The 19231-nt window shown below is 37.6% G+C and overlaps 1 protein-coding gene across 1 annotated transcript in view; it reads right to left on the bottom strand.

Annotated features, from left to right (window-relative positions):
- LOC135743392 (uncharacterized) overlaps nt 1–11928 on the bottom strand; it is a 35421-nt gene extending 23493 nt beyond the window's left edge. Inside the window, exons 1-4 of the mRNA XM_065261074.2 lie at nt 11503–11928; nt 8766–9080; nt 8364–8669; nt 3781–3849 (exon numbers count right to left, since the gene is read on the bottom strand). Of these exons, the coding sequence (XP_065117146.1) occupies nt 3781–3849; nt 8364–8669; nt 8766–9080; nt 11503–11563 (751 nt within the window). The 5' untranslated portion in view covers nt 11564–11928. The remainder of the gene's footprint in view (nt 1–3780; nt 3850–8363; nt 8670–8765; nt 9081–11502) is intronic.
- Between the last annotated feature and the right edge of the window lie 7303 nt (nt 11929–19231).

Here is a 19231-nt window from a genome sequence, read left to right as displayed (position 1 = left end):
AACCTAATTTCAGTATGCAACATGCTACTCAAAGTTTTGAAACCCTCGAATTTAACTAAAGCAGAAGCTGATTTTCAAAATTGAGTATCAAGCATCTCACAGACAGCCAGTGCAGAAAGAGTTGTATTAGTTCTTGTTCACACTGTCAGTCCAAATCTGATTTTGGTGCATATTCGATTGGAACCGAATCACATTTAGAACGTGTGAACGGCTAAAAACCACATGAAATCTGTTTTTTTCTTTTCTGTTTCAAACTATATCCAGAGGTGGTTTGAAATACTTTTCAAATCACATTTCCAGAAATACATTTAAGTCTGACCGCTCTGATCGTATTTTTGTAGCTTTTCGTTACGTCATGCTGTTGCGTCACGTAAAATGTAAACACGATTGTTGTGCCAGTGTGACGTCATTGCCATAGAAACAGTGCAGATAATCCAGAAAATTGCAAAACCCTACAGCACGCACAGATCAGATCTAAACAGTTGTGATACACAATGTGGACAGTGAGTCTGTCAAGTCAGACATGCAACAAAATCAGATTTGGACTGACAGCGTGAACAAGGTGTTAGTCTTGATAGCAAGGCTGCAAATAGCAGGGAACGTGAGCAAAGACATCCTGGTGCCTGAAACTCAGGCCAAATATCCATCCAACTCTTTGCTGTCTTAATGTGTTGTCGGTTTGAAAGAAGCGAAAAAAATCTTCATCCGATGAGCCCACTCGCGAGTCTCTAGCCCTTTCTCGGGCCGAGATATGGTCAACCCTTCCCGGATTTTTCCTTGGCCTTAGCTCAGGCACCTTAAGTCAAGGGCGTTCGCCCTTCGGGTCCCTTATCCTACCCAAGAGGGCCTTTCCAACAAGCCACCCACGAGTCTCTAGCCCTTTCCCCGGCCGAGATACGGTGGTCCTTTTCCCGATTTTTTTTCACGGCTGTAGCTCAGGCACCTTAAGTCCCCTCGGGTATAAGCGACCCAAAGGCATGCAAGCTACGTTTGTGGGAAAATCAGGGGAATGACCGCTGTATCTAAGCCAGGGAAAGGGTTAGAGCGTCAAGGTTGGCTCGTTGGAAAGGCCCTCTCAGGATAAGGGACGTCAAGGGCGAATGCTTAGGACTTAAAGCGACCGAGCCACGGACGTTTGAAATTCAGGAGACCGTCTGCCACAGAAAGGGTTAGAGAGTCGGGGGTTGGCTCGTTGAAAAGGCCCTCTCGGGTAGGATAAGGGACCCGAAGGGCGAACATCCTGGACCTAAGGTGCCTGAGCTATGACCGTATGAATTTCAGGGAGTGGCACGCTGTATCTCGGCCAAGGAAAATAAATAACATTTAAATTAAACTGGCCGTCAGCACAATTCAATTCAAAGTACTGATTTTCAATTGTACTCAAGTAAAGTAAAAATCCCCAAAAATAATACTTAAGTACAGTAATCAAGTAAAATTACTCAAGTACTTTACACCTCAGTGCGCGTGCGCAGTGGCTGGGATGAATGGTTGGAGAAAGCTGACGGTGCATGATGAAAAGGACACGGAAAGGCAGCCAGTCGAGCCAGACAACGATTTTTCAAAAGAGGAAAAATAATGACCAAACGGAGGTACACACGCGCAAACACACGGTGAACAGTGCTATTTTTAGCCTTTCATTGATAACACTAAAGCTGATCTCCGTAGTTTCATTTCGAAAGCGTGTGAAAGTTGTGCAATCCTATTTCATCAATTGGGCTGAAAATTCAGAGAAAGCTCTTACATATACACGTAAAAACACTGTGCAGCATGTTTACTTGCTATACAAGCAGTGGACTCCGACATAATATTAGTTTGTGTCCATATAAACTCATAATTACTCTGGCTCGCATTTGAATGACAGAAGAGAGACTTGCCACCGTCTCGACAGACCACCCTCACAGTATTCAGGACAGAAGTGGTCGAAAGTGCAAAAAAGAGACGGATTTAAATACCAGGTGTAAACGTAATGTGTCTCTCTCGTCCACATGTGATCTGATCGATGATCTTAATACCAAGTGTAAACCCCCAGGTTACGCACAACTATGACACAGCAGAGGCTGAACCATGTTGCAGTGTGTCACATCAATTAGGACAAATTGGACATCTTAACTAAAGTCAGTGCAACAGTTCATTTCTTTTACACTGAGACGTAAACAGGTGTTTGGTGTTTTTATCTAAATGGTATGTGTGTTAAGTTGCAGCCTAATATGTTGTAACATACCTTAAATGTGATTTACAGATAGGCTTTCTTTTACATGCTTTTGTTTAGATTTTGTTAGTGGATGGTGAGTTTTGGTGATGCCCAACAGAAATCTGTTCTGAATAAAAGTGCAAGCTGCACTTCAGTGTGCCACCCTGTATTTTCGAATTGTTCATAATAGATTTGCTGCATGTAGGTGCCAATACACTGATGAAATTGATTAAGTTCTTTAATCTTTAAGTTCTTGTTTCTTTTTTGATAAAATATTGAACAAACAAAAAATGTGGAAACTGCCACCGCTGGCTAGTGCTTAAACACTTAATTTAACTACTGTGTCATCATGGCATAAATAGTCAAGTGAACAGCTGCATTTACATTAAAGCAACACCAAAGAGTTTTTTTTACCTTAAAATAACGCTTCCAAAACAGTTTCAGTCATTCATCCACTCTAAACAGGGTGAACAGCACTTTCACATTCGCTTTGCAGCCCTCTATCGGCCAAAACCGCACTAAAGAAGTTTCCAAACGTCGGGTAGTGGTCCTGTAGTCCGAGTGAATACTACAAAAACTTGCTTTACGGCAGACCTACAATCCAATCAGAGCCAGCTATGCCTCAGTATTTATGACAGTGGGAAATGGACAATTACGCTTCTAACCTGTAGGGGGAGCAAAGAGCCAAAACTCTTTGGTGTTGCTTTAAGTAGTCTAAATCAGTAAAAGTATCACAATGTATTTCTACTACAGGAACAGCAAATTAGCATGTTACCCACAAGAAAATGATTCAATAAATAAATAAATATGCCGCAAGTTTAATCCCCCCAATAGTAGACCCATTGTTTACTTAAAACATAAGCATTGGACTCTGACATAATAATAGTTCGCGTCCATTTAAACCGTCATTACTCACGCTGATGATTAAATGACAGGAGAGGGACTCGTCCACAGACCATCCCCTCAGTAATCTGGAGAGAAGCGGTCAAAAATGGACAAAAAGAGACGGATTTAAACACCAAGTGTAAACGTGATGTGTCTCTCTCATTCACTTTTGATCCGATCGACGAAAACACATCTTAATACCATGTGTAACAGCCCCTGGGATATTTTTCCTCGCGTTGATGAAAAAGGAGTGTCTAAGCTACGTTTATGGTTGCTTTTTGTATGTGATTTTAAGCGGACCTATCATGAAAATCAGACATTTTCCATGTTTAACATAAATCTGTGTGCTTTGATGGATCACAGGCAAAGGACATTGAAAATTTTTCATTTTTTCATTGCTTTTGCTTTGTAGCTACTGGAAGCCATGTTAACCTTGGCATGACACGGCCACCGTACGAGTTAAAACGCGTTCCGAATGGGGGGGGGGTAGAAAGTAATATTCAGTTGGTGACATATAGAATTTCACCGCTAGATGGGAGTAGATCTTACACAGTGGAGCTTTAAGAAAGTGACATGAATAGGAAAGTCTGTTTAAAATAAATGAAACGTGTCAGAGTTTGTAATCAACTCTATCCCTGAACAACAACAGAAAAGAATCAACTGACACTGCAAACATGGGTGGGACAGATAAATACTTTACATACCAGGAGGTAATGATGCAGTAGGACTTGAAGTTATTTTAGAGGTTTGTTTGATTGTTGCTGTAGTTGATGCTATGATTGAAAAAATATGAATGGATGTTAGTTTAGCTGAATCATAATGTGAGACACTAAAATTACACACACACCACAGAAGCACGCACGCAGAACCCACACACCCACCCCATCTACCCACGCACACACAGAAGATTACTAATCATCAGATATACACCAGGCTGTAGGAAAATATGACCATCACATTTCATATATTTTATTTCCTGATATCATCAGTACAAAGTTGTACAGTAAATATTTGCACTTGAATGATTTCAGTCACTTTGAGTTCTGGCAGACGTGATGGATCCCCTTGAACCAACCAAAATTCTTTCTGGTGTGGCGTCGTGAAGAGTTGCAGATGTGATGTCAGATTGTTGTGTACAATACAATCAGGGCCTGAAATTAACACCCGACCACGCGCCAAATGCGGGTGGATTTTGCAATTGGCGGGTAACACTGTCAATCTACCAGCCACATTGGCGGGTAGCCAATGCGAATCAGCGATGCGCGGGTCAATGTATAAACACTCCCGACCGACATTTTCAACTATCCCGCCCGCAATTTTTCAAAATAGTTTTTAAACCCGACCGACTGACCGCGGCCCGAATATCATTAAAATATTTGTTTGGGTAACCGGCAACCGCTCATTTCTTATCAAGCTGCGCATATCACTGATGCAAATTGAGTGATTCATTGAGAGGATGCGACTGCTGTTTCGCAACGTTCATGCGATTGGAAAGAAGATGAGGCACTTCTCTGACTACGTTTGGATGTGCGAGTAATGCTTTGTGTACACCTAAAGACTTTGAAAAGATTTAGAAAAGACTTTATAAGATTATCAGCTCACATCTAAAGACTTGGGTTCACAGTTTTTAGTCTCAGACTAAAGATTTTACAAACACTGAATCTTGTAGTGACACTATTTACAAGACTACAACAAGATTATTTTAGCTTTTTATCATCATGCTCAGCAGTGATTTAACAAAAATGTATGCTCGTGTCCATTGTGCTTTCACACCAGCTGCGTTTGCAGCGCATACTGTGCAGTTTACAGTTTTTCTCAGTCGCTTTGGTACAATTCTCAGATCAGAATTGAAATTCTCAAAAGTACTTGTTCATTTCTCACATCATTGTGTCACTTGTGCACATCAAAAAAGCAGTTTCTTATTTCTTTGAAGAACTTGCAAATGCTTTGGTACATCCATGCAAATGATTATGTACAATTCTCTGCTTTTTCCTACATTATCGATTGCCCCACAACATTTAGGCATCAGTTCATAGTACAAGTCTTTACATGCAAAATTATTGAACAAGTTCTCATAATACAGTTCTCATAATTGTGCCGGTCAAACATATTTTTTTATAAATTTCTATTAGAAGTTTTTTCTAAATCTGTCCTGACTTGGTAAATTGCTCCCAGGTGAATCTTGACTTTCTCTAACAGACAGAAACGTCCCCAGCAAGCAAAAACTGAGATGTTGAAATGACGGCTAATTATAGACCCAATATAGTCCAGCTATGAGTAACCCACTTCTACCCTAAATAACCTTGAATTTGGTTACATGCCATTTTTGCCCAAATAACTTGAAGATGTATGATATTCCAACAGGTGTTCAAGGTGTTTGCTTTCAATTCTTTTACATGATCTAAAAGTATTTGTATTGTCTATTTTTTGGCTATGGTTATATTAGACTTTCACTGGCAGACCAAATTTAGCCTTGTTAGCCAAACATGCTTGCTGGGTCAGGAGGTATAGGAAGGACTTCAGTGTAAGACAGCACTGCATGTACAGTTTTCCCTAAAAATATTGTTCAATGTTCACATTTCTACTTTTTTCTTTGGGCTATGCAGTGCTTTTCCTTTCTGTATGGCAATGACATGGTTTGTCAATGAATTACAGTACAAACAGTAAAAGCGTAAATGTAAATTTTGTTTAGTCTCTTGCAATCAAACTCCCACATAACTTACACTAAGGTGTAAATTACAATTTACAATACTTGTCGTCAAAACTTTAGCGATAGTTTACATCAGGAAATCACTTCAGAGTAAACTGTTATATTGACAATGTGACTAAACAATTTGACTGTCTTATCCATGCACAATGACACATTGACTTGTCATTCTGATGGCAATGACATGTTCACTGACACAGATATTTGAGAGATGAATTTTGAGTAAGAGACTGGCTTTTGCAGGTTATCATCCATGGTGTTTTGCTACTTGTCCGAATTGTTTTGAGAAATGCACTTACTGTTTTGCAAATTGTGAGTATGATTGGAGAAATGTACCAAAGCGACTGAGAAAAACTGTAATAACAGTATAAAAATCTCAAGTTCACATTACTTTATTTTATATGCATTAATGAGCAAAACCTCTTCAAGATGGTTTTTGACGGTCAGTGTAATTTATATAGCTGTGATTTGTTTAACCCACATTGTTTTCGTGCTGTTCTGGTTCTAATGACAGATATAGACACAATACACAATTATAGACATAAAAAGCCCTTGGCACATTATTAAATCTGTTTCTCTTACGTTTTAAGATAAAATAAAAAATATCACTCAGTGATTGACAGCATGAAGCAGTCGATCGTGTTTCCCGTCAACAGTTGAAACATAAGATTTAGATTTATAGATGTACGTTATCTGTTTCTCTGAACAGTATTAAGCTATATGAGGACTCATTTGCTGGGCAGAGAGTGAATGACAGCGCAGTCTTCTGGTGTTTTTAAATATTTCATTGCTTTCTTTTACATTGCTCAAAGTCATGACTGTTTGAAACACACATTTATGACATTTATGGCGTCACATGTATGACCGCACGCGTGCGGTGTACGTGCTTGTGCTTTAACTTGTTAACATGGGCGCCGAAAAAAACACGCGCCGCTTACGCGTTGCTCACGCTTGCGGTGTGAAGAATGTAAGCACATACCAGAAAACATTAGCACGTTATGCCATTCAATAGAGTGGTAGAGTTAGCATGTTAACACATACAGGCAATATCGCTCCACTTTTTTCTTTTTCCACTCTGTCGGGGTATGAATGGCAGTTTACATCAAAAAGACACGGCTGCTCTGCCCACCGCTCATCAATGCGCTCCTCTTTATCCACGGTCCATTTTCGCCTACTTCGCGCTCGTTGTGTTTCCACGTCCGTCGACATGTTTCTTTGTTGTGACTGATGGCTTCCTGTTTCCGGAGAACGAGTTTATTGGTTGTTGATTGTTTTACGTCATGAGACTACGCTGGGACTTGCGATAATATCAAACATGTTTGATATGAAAGACTAAAGAAAGACTGGCATAAATCGGGTCGCTGACTGCAGATTATCACCTCACAGTTAACGATCGAGACTACGGGAGCGCGCCGAGACTTCAGTTAGATTCCTAAAGACAACAACGGTCTTTAGTCTGGGACTGTGAAAATCCTTTGGTGTACGCTAGGCATTAGTTAAGTATTAAACTGTTGGTGAGATGGGATGTGAACGCAATGCTGACATAGACTACAGTATAATCACAGTTGCACAGATGTGTAGTCCTGCTGTGACGGATCAGAACTCTTGATGTGTAAACTTTAAAGAGAGTTGCGCTACTGTGTCTTATACTGTAGTACATTAACATACATTTTGCGAATAGAGTAATGAAAAACAACGTATGTGGGGCGTTTATGTGCGCAGTTTGTGCCCCCTCCGTCTCTGTGTGCGCGCGCGCGGGTTTAAGGGCACTCAATAGGGAACATATGAGAGACGCATTCCTAAAAGCAAGCGTACATAAAATCTTTCTGCTCTTGACAGGGCACATATAATAAACAAAATTATCTCAACAGTATTCTTATTCTAATAAAACATTTCGTTATGTCTTAACTTAAGTGTATGTATAGAGACTAGAGAGTCAAAAACTGTGTCTGTGCTGGTCTTAAAGAGACAGTAACCTCAATTAACATACTTAAGTCTGTGTCATTAATGTTAATCAAACAACCTAAGACAAAGAGAAATTCACTTGTGTAGCTCTAAAAAATAATTATATTTAATTCATATATTAAAAACAGTGTTATCATTCACTATTCAGGCAAAAAAAAAACTGGCTGATAAAAAGTCACTGTGGCAGGTGGATTTCTAAATCCACCTGCCACAGTGGCTGGTGGTCAAAAAAGTTAACTTCAGGCCCTGAATACAATATACAAGATAAGTGATCAAGTCTTACTTCCCAAACCCCCATTGTCGTATACGTATCCGGCTAAAATATTTTAGTCTGCAAGAGGCATTAGGATGTGACTTGCTCACAGGCTGGATGACAGGGAAGCAGAACAGCAAGAAAGCATCAATTTGAGTATTGACAAGCACCCCTGGAAGTCCTAAGCATTCTCCTTACACAAGAAGAGTAAACGCAAAGAGCACACGCTAAAAGATGAAAAAGGTGGATAGCCTTACATTTTTCCCAGAATGAAGAAAAATATTAATCCTAAACATGTGCTGAAGTTATGATTTATTCTGAGAGTGTTCTTAAATTATTTTGCTAAAATTTTAATTACTTACCCTTAAACTTGACCGTATAGCTGACTGAGGTCTTAATCTCATTCTTCATTTTAACCAAACATCTCAACTCTGTGTTGTTGTCTTCATTCAGGAGTATTGTAGTCAGAGTCTTGATACATTGTCCTGGTGATAATATCTGATATCTGGGGTCTGTCTGTAGATTAACACCAGCCTGATTCACACAGAACAGCTGAAGATCCTCAGAACGGAACAAACCATCACAAGAGTCTTCATATGTAAACAACTGACAGATGAGAGTCACAGAGCTGCCTGATCTCATCTCAGTCTGTGTGGATGATGGAGAAACTGAAGGAGAAAGTAAAGAGACAATTTTAAGTAGAAACATTAAGAAACTGTCATCTCATTAAACATATACTCAAATAAATGAACAGAAACACTCACCATGAAGAACATGTAGTAAAACCAGTGCATCAGTTCCATGTCTGTGTTCATTCACATATTGTTGGCAGATGTATAGTCCATGATCATATTTTGTTGTTTTATAGATGTTCAGAGAGCAGTCAGACCCCAGACTCAGTCTCTCAGCTCTCTCTGTGTCATTCTTCTTTATTCCTAGAGCAATCAGTTCTACTGCACCTGATGATCTATGTTTGAAGTAGGTCCATGTAGTTGAGGTGCAGTCAGAAAGAGCATTAATACAGGGCAGAGCGACATCTTCACCTGAACTACTGAACACATGAGTCTCTCCAGTAACACCTGAAACACAGTAGATTAGGTTGTTTATATATTTATACATATTTATAAATACATCTAAAGATTTAAACATTTCAGAGTTAATTATTTAACCCTTAATGACAAAAAGCAGATACATTCTTAAGATTATGAATGTTAGTCTGTAAATTTACATAAAATAAAGCCTTTTTGTTTTAGTGAGCAACAAAAGCACAGGGTTGCCAACACTCCTGCATTTGGTGTGAGACACAAGCTTTCAGTCTCTCTCTCTCTCAATATCACGCTGGTTAACGTGAGTAAAGCATAAAAATGCGTAGCTTACAAATTTGTAAGATTTCCCATCTATCAGGATAGAGCGCCACTCTGCATGTTATAACAATGACATTTCTTTCCTCTTTTATTTTATTGAAACCTTAACAAACACATAATGTAAATGAATAACAAGGGATACAAATAAACACATTAAGAACAGGGTTAACAAAATTGTTTTCTTTCCTCTCTGTGACTGCAGTCATGCCAGGCGTATGTATCAAGTAAAGATCATTATGAGAGAGTTTAGCATTGTTGCCCAGAACGTTTTAGGTAATAACAATTATTATTTATAGGTGTGAATCGTAATGGTATCAATTGTATTGAAATAATGGGTTTCTATGTTTCTCTAAAGGTTCCTTCAAGACATTGTAAATGAAGATGTGATTTATGGTATGACATATTTACAAATGTCAAACAAATATAAAAAATTTCTATTATTCTTACGACCTTTTATTGTACAGTACCAGTAGTAATATTTTATAAACATACAAATCACTTTTCTGCATTAATACTGTTTATGAAGTGTAACCTTTGCGCTGGAACTACACCAAAATATGCCCACAATGAGTTTAAAAAGAAAGAAAAGCATATTCTGTTAAGAACATCTTACACTCAATTGTTATAAACAACTTTTCATATTGTATGACCAATTTATATGAAGCCTCTTTACTGTGGCCATACAGGAATATATCTAGTTTTAAATGGTAACACTGAAAGTCCATTTTTATTTAACTTTTCAAATACTTTTCAACTACCAGTCATTGCAGTATTAATAGACTGTCTACTTTATATCTGCTAACACTTTATTGTAATGATACCTCAACCAACATTCTTCTGACTAAAGTATTGTCATGGCACGGGAGGAGAGTGAGGACGCAAACGTGAGTTCAGAAAATCAATAACATTTAATAATAAAATGGGAAACAAAAACACGAGGAGTAACATGATGAACAGGTATGCAACACAGGAACATCCAAAACATGACACAGGGAGCAGACAGGGTAGAAATGACAATCTGTGTCAACACAGTCTCACGGGAAGTCGTGTTATAGTAACGAAAAATTTTGATTAATTTATTAGTGTTTGATGACACGAATTTCTGCTGTTTTTCGTGTCTCTGGAGACTAATGTCTTTTTCGTCATTCCCAGCACGAATTTCTATCAATGGCTGTTCGTGTCATTTTATATTTTGTTTTCTCATCGTTGTTTCCTATTTTTAAATCATTGTCGCTTGGGGTTAGGGTTAGATCCGGGGTTTGCGTTAGGATGTTATTTTTTGCATTGGTTTCTACATGTTTTTCGTCCACTTTTAAAACTATTCTCGCCTGGAGTTGGGGTTAGAGCTGGGGTTTGGGTTAGGAAGTCGCAGAAAGTGATTCTAACCCAAACCCCAAGCGACAATGGTCAAAAAATAGAAAACAACGATGAGAAAACAAAATATAAAATGACACGATAAAGAAAGTCGTGCCACAGACACGAACAGCCATTGATAGAAATTCGTGCTGGGAAGGACGAAAAAGACATTCGTCTCCAGAGACACGAAAAACAGCGGAAATTCGTGTCATCAAACACGAATTAATTAATCAAAATTTTCGTTACTATAACACGACTTGCCGTGAGACTGGGTTGCAAGTGTGACACAGACAGCAGTATAAATACACAAAGACTAAACAAGGAACAGGTGAGAAGAGCAATCAGTCCGTGAATAGTCCAGGTGACATAATCAGAGACACACACAATACACGACACGGACTAGCTGTTACAAGTATCTTTGCAACAACATGTCAACTTACCCAACTAATCCTAATCCTTAGGAGTCTACTAATGTGAGTTAGAGGACATGTAGTGTCACATGTAAGAGAATTAGTTCAGTAGTTGCAAAGTTACTTCTAGTTAGTAGAATGTCTAGGGTTGACTCCCAAAATAAAATGTAACCCAAACTCTTTAATTAATGTCAGTGTTGTGTATTAAAACAGTATAAGTACCAAACACGCACATCACATAACAACATGATTTTTCAGCTAAATGAAACTGAGCAAGTTCAAACAAATGCTTTACGAGACTCACTGCCAGATGATCATTAAACAGATGGGTGTTCACATCACAGATCTTGTGTATGAATGTTTTACTTTACCTGTGAATGGTGAGCAGAGAATGATGAGTCCCAGCAGACAGATGTGACTCTTAACAGCCATTATTTGTATCTGTTAGTGCTTCTCTTTTAATGATGTACTTACAGCTCTTCTTTAAAACATTTTTAGCTCTTCCTGTGGTTTTTTTACTTCCTAGTATCAGCAACTGACTGTTAATCCATGACCCTACGAAACCGTCATAGATTATAGCAGTGCATGATGGACCAGATAATGATATTTTATGAAAGAAATAATGCTGTATCAGTTTTCTGACCCTTACACAGTGACCAGTTACCTTTTCTCCACATTGACTTGCATGGGCACTTGAGGCAAGAATTCTGACACATTTTGATGGTTATTTCACTTTCTTTATATGCTTTTCACTTTAGTAATTTCAGCTTGTTAAATAAGTCAAAGTTAAAGCAAGTTTTAATGGAATCATCCAAACCCTTTAAAATTATTAGAATTTTTAATTTAAAACATTTTGAAATATTAGATAGCTAGAGTATGGAAAAATGAACCATACAACTGTAGTCTTTGCCTTTATTTCAATGGTCAGCACTCAGTTGCACACCAGATGTCAACTACATGGAAATAAAATTTCACTGTTAGGTTATTTTACTTGTCAGCTTTGCTATGCTGATCTTGGCCTGAAGTAAATGTATCTCAGACTTTATTTTGACAATTAAATAATGAACAAGAACAATGAGAATTTCAATTAAATAATTTATATGCTGCTGCAGGGCCGTGCACAGACATTTTGAGGGGCAGTGGCCCAAACCAAAAAGGGGGCACTGGGGGAGGGCACAATTTATATGGTTTTAACAATATGATGTGTTATAGATTAGTGATTATAATGGAAAATATACTTAATAACAAGAATTAAAGTGTGACAAAACTGCTTAATATTCTATATGATTTACGTGCTGAAGCTTTGAATCGATGTTTGCAATTTTGAACAGCTTTTGCAGCCTTCCTTTCAACTCTGTCTTCTTTTTGTGAAAACATTGTTTTTATTTTTTGTCTACAAAGTGTGCCAACAACAGCAAATTTGGTGTTATTTATATTAGATCTCATTACAGATCACTGTAATTCTAAGAATGTTTACTTGCTAAGTTGTTAGCACTTTTAGAAGATCGAGAGCAAATCATTACCCACAGAAATACAAAATCATACGAAAGACGAGAGAGGTCATCCATATTTTTATTTTTGCTGCTTGTTTTCTCGTGATCTCGACTTAACAAAAGTTGTTTTCTTGTTATCCTGACATGATAATCCAAATGCCATAATGTAATTTCTTGTCCATAATATTTCGTTTATTTTGAAGTGGACTGCTGATGCATATATGAGTTGGGGTCTTCGCCATTACCACACATAGCTAATTGTCGATAGACTTAATAAATAAATAAAGTTGGATGTTTGACAAGGCCGCCTTAATGCACGGGCTTACCTGGGCTGAAGCCCAGGGGCCTCCCAAGTTCAGGGGCCTCCCAAGTTCACGTTCATTTTGTTTTTTAACTTGTCAGGTTGTCTGTCAATCACTCTAACTGCACGTTACATGGCTGCTGATTGGTCCGTGGTAACTTACTGTGAAATAAAATATCAGACGTAACAGATTTTTCTATTCCGTGTAATGTAATTAAGTGCGCGTTGTCAACTTGGCATTCCTGCATGTAAGAGTGAGTGTGACAGAGAAATGGGAAATAATCCACCAACAAATGAAAGAGTGATTTCCGAAATTTCATAATAAGCACTGAGGTGCAGGTCTCTCTCTCTCTCTTTCGCGCGCGCGCGCTCACTCTCTCTGTGCTCGTACAGCTGCGTCTCTGGCATGCAGAAGTCTCTCCAACCGTGCGCAAGAAACTGTGCCGCCAAATAAAAAAGGGGTTCCCGAACATTAATGCTGTTCGTTGTTATAAAGTTTAAGTTTACTCCCGTTTATATCAGTGACGCGTGCGCAGCTGGAGCGCTGTAGTTTGACGCGATGTAAGCTCACAGTACACACATCTGGTTTAGAAAGACGACGCAACGGTAAATGTGCAAGTCAAAGCGTGACAAGACCATCTCAAATAATCATCCCCTGATCGCACCATTCATATTTATAATGTCCTTATCTAAAGATCTTATATACAGGTATGTTCCCTGTCTGTTTTGTGCATATTCATACGTGTTCGTTTTACATGCGTAGTATGCATAAATACTAAATACAATGCATACTATATCTTCAGTAGCCTACAAAATAAATAACTGATTTAAAAACAAGATTCTTCTGTCTATAAAGACTTATCTTTTGTTAACATTAATGCATTTTCACTTTAAAACTAACTTTAACTTCTTATATTTTTACAACTGTGGTGAGCATTTAGTTAGTGAGTGGCAATTTTCTGCAAATTTGTATATTCCAAAAACTATATAAACATAAAGCTTATAAACATACTTTTGGTTTTATTTTCACCACAAGTTGCTGTTTGTGGTTGTTAAATAAAGTGTCTTGTGTTTATGCTGAAGTGGGCTCAGTGATATGTTATTAATGATAATATGGTGTTTTCTGGGTCAAAGAGGGAAAACTACATTTTGTGATGTAGATTACATAGATATTACACTTTTTTTTTCAAAATGAGACTATAAATTGAGGGTATGGGGGGCCTCCAAAACCTCTCAGCCCCAGGGCCTCACATTAGGTTAAGGCGGCCCTGATGTTTGATGTCCATGAATTTAGGGACCATCTCTAAAGTAACAATGTACACGTTTCTATCTTCAATAGTATTTAACAGTTTATTTGAATAAATATAAGAAATCTAAAAAACTGTGCATAGTTGACAACCATGTGAACACTTTACAGTTGGTTTTGTGACTGTTTGTTGACTTTAAGTTATTCCATTTAAATGCTGTTTGAAGTAGAAACATATATGGAGTTACTTTATAGACGTTCCCTAAATTCACCACTATCAAATGGTCAATTATTGGCAAATCTGTTTAATCTTGAGCGAATCCCTGATCCAAGTAAAATCTCATTTGTTCATTCATGCTGATTTAGCTAAATATGCTTTTGCTGTCTAAAAATTATGTTCTTTTGAATACACGTAAGCTTTAATCACATTACAATAATACAACTGTTCTTATCTCGAGATAGGAAAAAATTAAGTAGTAATCACGAGAAAACAACCAAGCAAAATAAATATAGTACACAACCTCTCTCTGCTTCAAACTACCAAATTACTAACTGAGGTAATGTAATGAATCTACCTGTTAATACAACAAACTGTCGTCTCCGCCCTTCAAAGAGTGGACACAGATTGTGAGAGATGCTGCGTAGTGGGCGGGAAATCACGAAGTGGATTACCAGAAACAGTGGATCTTTAGACGAGCGGTAACAGAACACTTTGACCCGGGTTGGTGAGAGGGGCACCTCAGCCGATTAGGGCAAAGGGGCAGTGGCTCTAGCCAGCAGGCCACCCCCCTGTGCACAGCCCTGTGCTGCTGTTTACTGCTTTATAATATACAAGTTTACATAGTGTTTGCATTGTAACATGATTATGCTTTAAATAAAAACAGACCATGCAGACAGTGTGTTTCTCAGTTTCTGTGCACCTCATTGCCTTCTGGTGCCTGATTTTTTTAGGGTTGTGTAGTTAATTTGTTTTACATTTGAGCTCAAATACACTGAAAAAAAAAATCCTTTCAATTTACGTAATTTTAATGTGTACATCGGTCCCACATAATCCGATTGTGTTAAACCAACATGATTTTCCTCATTTAATTTTTATGTGTCAGACCAAAACATTTTAATTGTTTCAAGTAGTCTAATATAAATATGTTGACTCAAAGTGCTATTTCTCTTTACTATAACACATTTATTTTGTAATGTTTAAGTAATTTTATTATGTAAGGGGACTAGATTTTCATCTGTAATTCCAACATGCTTTTTTAATGCTTATATTATGGGATTATGTAACTCTAAAGCAATTTCATTATGTTTCTGGCACCAGAATAATCATCCATAATTATCCAAATGTTATTTATTTCTTTTTTAAATACAAAATACATTTGCATTGGCATAAAAAGCAAAGAGTTTTAAACAAAAGTTTAGTGATATTGAGGCAAACCACTGCTTTCAGATCATCAATTCATTTAAATCACTACACATTAATTCAACAACAGTCAATAACTATTACAACAATCAGCACATGCAGTACATACAAAGGGGCAATTTCCCAAACAGGTTGTAGATTAATCCATGACTAGGACCTAGTTATATTAGGATATTTTTTACAAAAAAAGTTTACAAACAAACCTACCTTACAAAAACAACACTGGACTACATCTTGAGACAAAACAATGGCACTGATATATGTCAAGATATGTCAGTGCAATATGTTTTCAAATTAAGGCATTGCAAAAGTCTGGGACTAGAAAAAGCCCTGTAAATCTGTAAAACTGACCCAAATGTTTAAAATAGTTACTATCACAGTAGATTTAGAAGTGCTAAAGCACAAACACTGCATTCCAAAGAGACATGCATAACAGTAAGTACTATTATTTTTTTAAATGGATTTACAAACTGGAATATATCAATCCTTCAGAAAGTCAGAGCTACAGCATTTGTATAAACTGATAATCAAAGATTCAACAAAAACAAAATACAACAACCATTTCCAAAATCAACTCTGAGCAGCAAACTGTTAATGTTTTAATAAGAAAAAACACTTAAAACAGATAAATAGAAAGAACATAAATGAGCAGCACAGTCTTTCTGATCCTTTCACTGAAAGAAACGGTTCGTTAAAGGATAGCTCAGTTTTAAGGCATACATCAGCTCAAACAACATGGCACGATGTTGCAACACCTTCATGCCTTCCAGGACTATACAAAGATCCTCTTCTTCATCACAAGAAGCATGTTGTTTGAGAGCACAAATCCCAACAGTGGTGTCTTCAAATGACCACACTGTTGCTGACTTCATCCATGCCCTGTACAAAACAGACAAATGTAGTTAAAGAAACAGAAAAAAGTTACTGTTACAATAAAAGTGTCATTGGAAATTAGTACAATGCAAACAAATATAAATGTAAGTATACAGACCCATGTGCATTGCCACAGCATATTACAATTGGTTACAAATATATGCGTTACAAAGCAAGGCAGCTGCACTGTCCACTGCTCCAGGTGTGTGTGCGCGTTTACTAGACTGGAATGAGTTAAATAAAGAGGCCACATTTCGAGTGTGTGCTACCATACCTGACAATCACAGCAAAAGTGAATTCTCATTTTCTCACTGTCATGTTGTTATAAACCTGTATAAATGTCTTTGTTCTGATGAACACGAAGGAAGACATTTATTTTGAGGAATGTTTGCAACCAAACTGTTCATGAGCCCCATTCACTTCCATAGTATTATATTTCCCCACTATGGAAGTGAATGGGGCTTATGATTGGTTTGGGAACAAACATTCCTCAAAATATCTTCCTTAGTGTTCATCAGAACAAAGACATTTATAAAGGTTTGTAACAACATGATAGGGAGTAAGTGATGAGAATTTTTATTTTTGGGTGAACTACCCCTTTAAATCTTCCCAGGTGTTTTAATGACCCGTGTGCCAAAAGATGTAACTAAAACATACTACATTTTCTGTACTTCCAACCATAGATATCATATAGAAGACTAGATGCCCTATTGGCCGCTGGGGACTGAGAAATACGGCGGCCATCTTAAACCGGTCGTTCTCCTAGTTTCGTTGCATGGCAGCAGATAAGATGTCAGAGCACTGTGGAGCATTTTCCTGTTCTAATCGGCGGACGATCGCAAATAGAGCCCGGAGGATTATTTTCACAAGTACTTTTTAACATCGCGGTACTATTGGTTGTATTTTGTGAATAGAATATTACCAGAAAATTGAGAAAGAGCCAGCTTTTTGATTTTACTGTACTGAAATCGTAGCCAGCTAACGTTCGCTAGGCTATGTTTACTGCACCAGCCGCTGTTCACCCTGCAAGGAGAGTGGGGTAAAGTAAAGTAATAATTACAAGAGTTTCTCTGTTGTGAGTATTGTGTAAAGCGCTATATAAATGTGTATTATTATTATTATTATTATTATTATAAGGTGCTGTGAGCTGCATGATCCGCCGAGTTTTAAAAAGCTGAGATGTCAACAGGAACAGAGGATGTTTTCCTTCGTAGGGAGGACATTGAGGAGACTCGGTTTGGAATCGACAACTATCAGTCTGACTCGTTGTCATTGGTTGTGTCTGTGTTTTTAAAGATAAGGCTCCACCATGTTGCCAAACTCACCTCTCTTAAACTACAGAAAGGGAGCACGGGAAAGAAGCTCTGGACAGGGGTGTGTGTGTGTGTGTGTGTGTGTGTGTGTGTGTGTGTGTGTGTGTGTGTGTGTGTGTGTGTGTGTGTGTGTGTGTGTGCGTGCGCGCGCGTGTGAGTGTGTAGGGGGGGTTTACAAATCATTAAAATTGTTTCTTCACCATATTAAAAAGTCTTATTTTATTGCAACTATCTGTTTCTGCATCTTTGTCATATTTATAGTGTGTGATTTATAAAATATCTTATGTCCTACACCACATATTTTGATTTTGGACTCACTTTATATCTTATATCAGAATATTTTATTACTGTTTAGTGAATATTCATTCATTCCTACTATGAACATTAAGTGGCGCTGTCCACATTAGTGTTGGTAACACTAAGATTCTAAACCTAAATATTGACAAACTATATATTTTTGGAAAGCTCAAATAGTATAATTTTCATATTTCATTACCATTTGGGGAAAATTATGACACAGTGAGAGTCAGTTTCTAAAAATGTTACGGGCCCACAGGTAGGCCAAATTTGTTTTTGCATATAACACTAAAACCCTACTCTAAACCTAAAAAATCATGGCAAGCTATATATCATCGGAAAGCTCTCAGAATGTAGTTTTAATATTTCAAAATCTTTTAGCATGAATAATATTGCGGTGACAGTAATTTATTAGTTTGTGAGTATACAAGAGTACAAGAGTATGTGGCAAAATCTAGTGGCAGTTGTTGGTAAAACCATTAAAATTGTGACCCAAACATCATTTTTTTGTGATTTGGATCACAACTACTTGAGACATATTGCTTGATGTTAACATTATTTATTGTGTGAAACATTAACTTTTATGTAATTTTATTTATAAATTAATATGTTACTGCATAATTTGATATATTAAAATAAAGGTAAACGGCTATAAAAGTATTTATATTTAATATTTTTACGTTCCAACTCATTTGTGAAAAACCCTAAATTGTCTTCTTTAAAGCAAGACCAAGATTAGGTTTCTAGCCCAAAGAATCCCAGAGAAATATTCATTTAAAGATGTACATCACATTGTCACCCCCACTCAAACGGGATTTGCGGCACATAAGGGGTTAAAATACGCCGAACCATGTGTCCTATATCATAGCTCCATGAATGACCTTTGCAGCAAAAAAAACCCGCGTGAAAATCTGTTCGGTATTCACTGAGATATGATTAATTAAATGCGCTGATAGCTCATTCCACCAGTCATACAGATTACACTGAGTGGAGCGGGTGACCGATCTAAGATGGCGGCCCCATATCTCACCGCGCCAGTAGGCAGTAGCGGTCGATAGGGCGTCTACCTATATGATGTCTATGCTTCCAACAATGTTTACACATTTTTATGTCTATGAATCTATATTACTTACTTCTGTCATTTGATCATTCATTGT

The sequence above is a fragment of the Paramisgurnus dabryanus genome, chromosome 13 (genome assembly GCF_030506205.2).
Source record: "Paramisgurnus dabryanus chromosome 13, PD_genome_1.1, whole genome shotgun sequence".
NCBI classification, from domain to species: domain Eukaryota; kingdom Metazoa; phylum Chordata; class Actinopteri; order Cypriniformes; family Cobitidae; genus Paramisgurnus; species Paramisgurnus dabryanus.
This window is presented reverse-complemented; position numbering and strand designations above follow the sequence as displayed.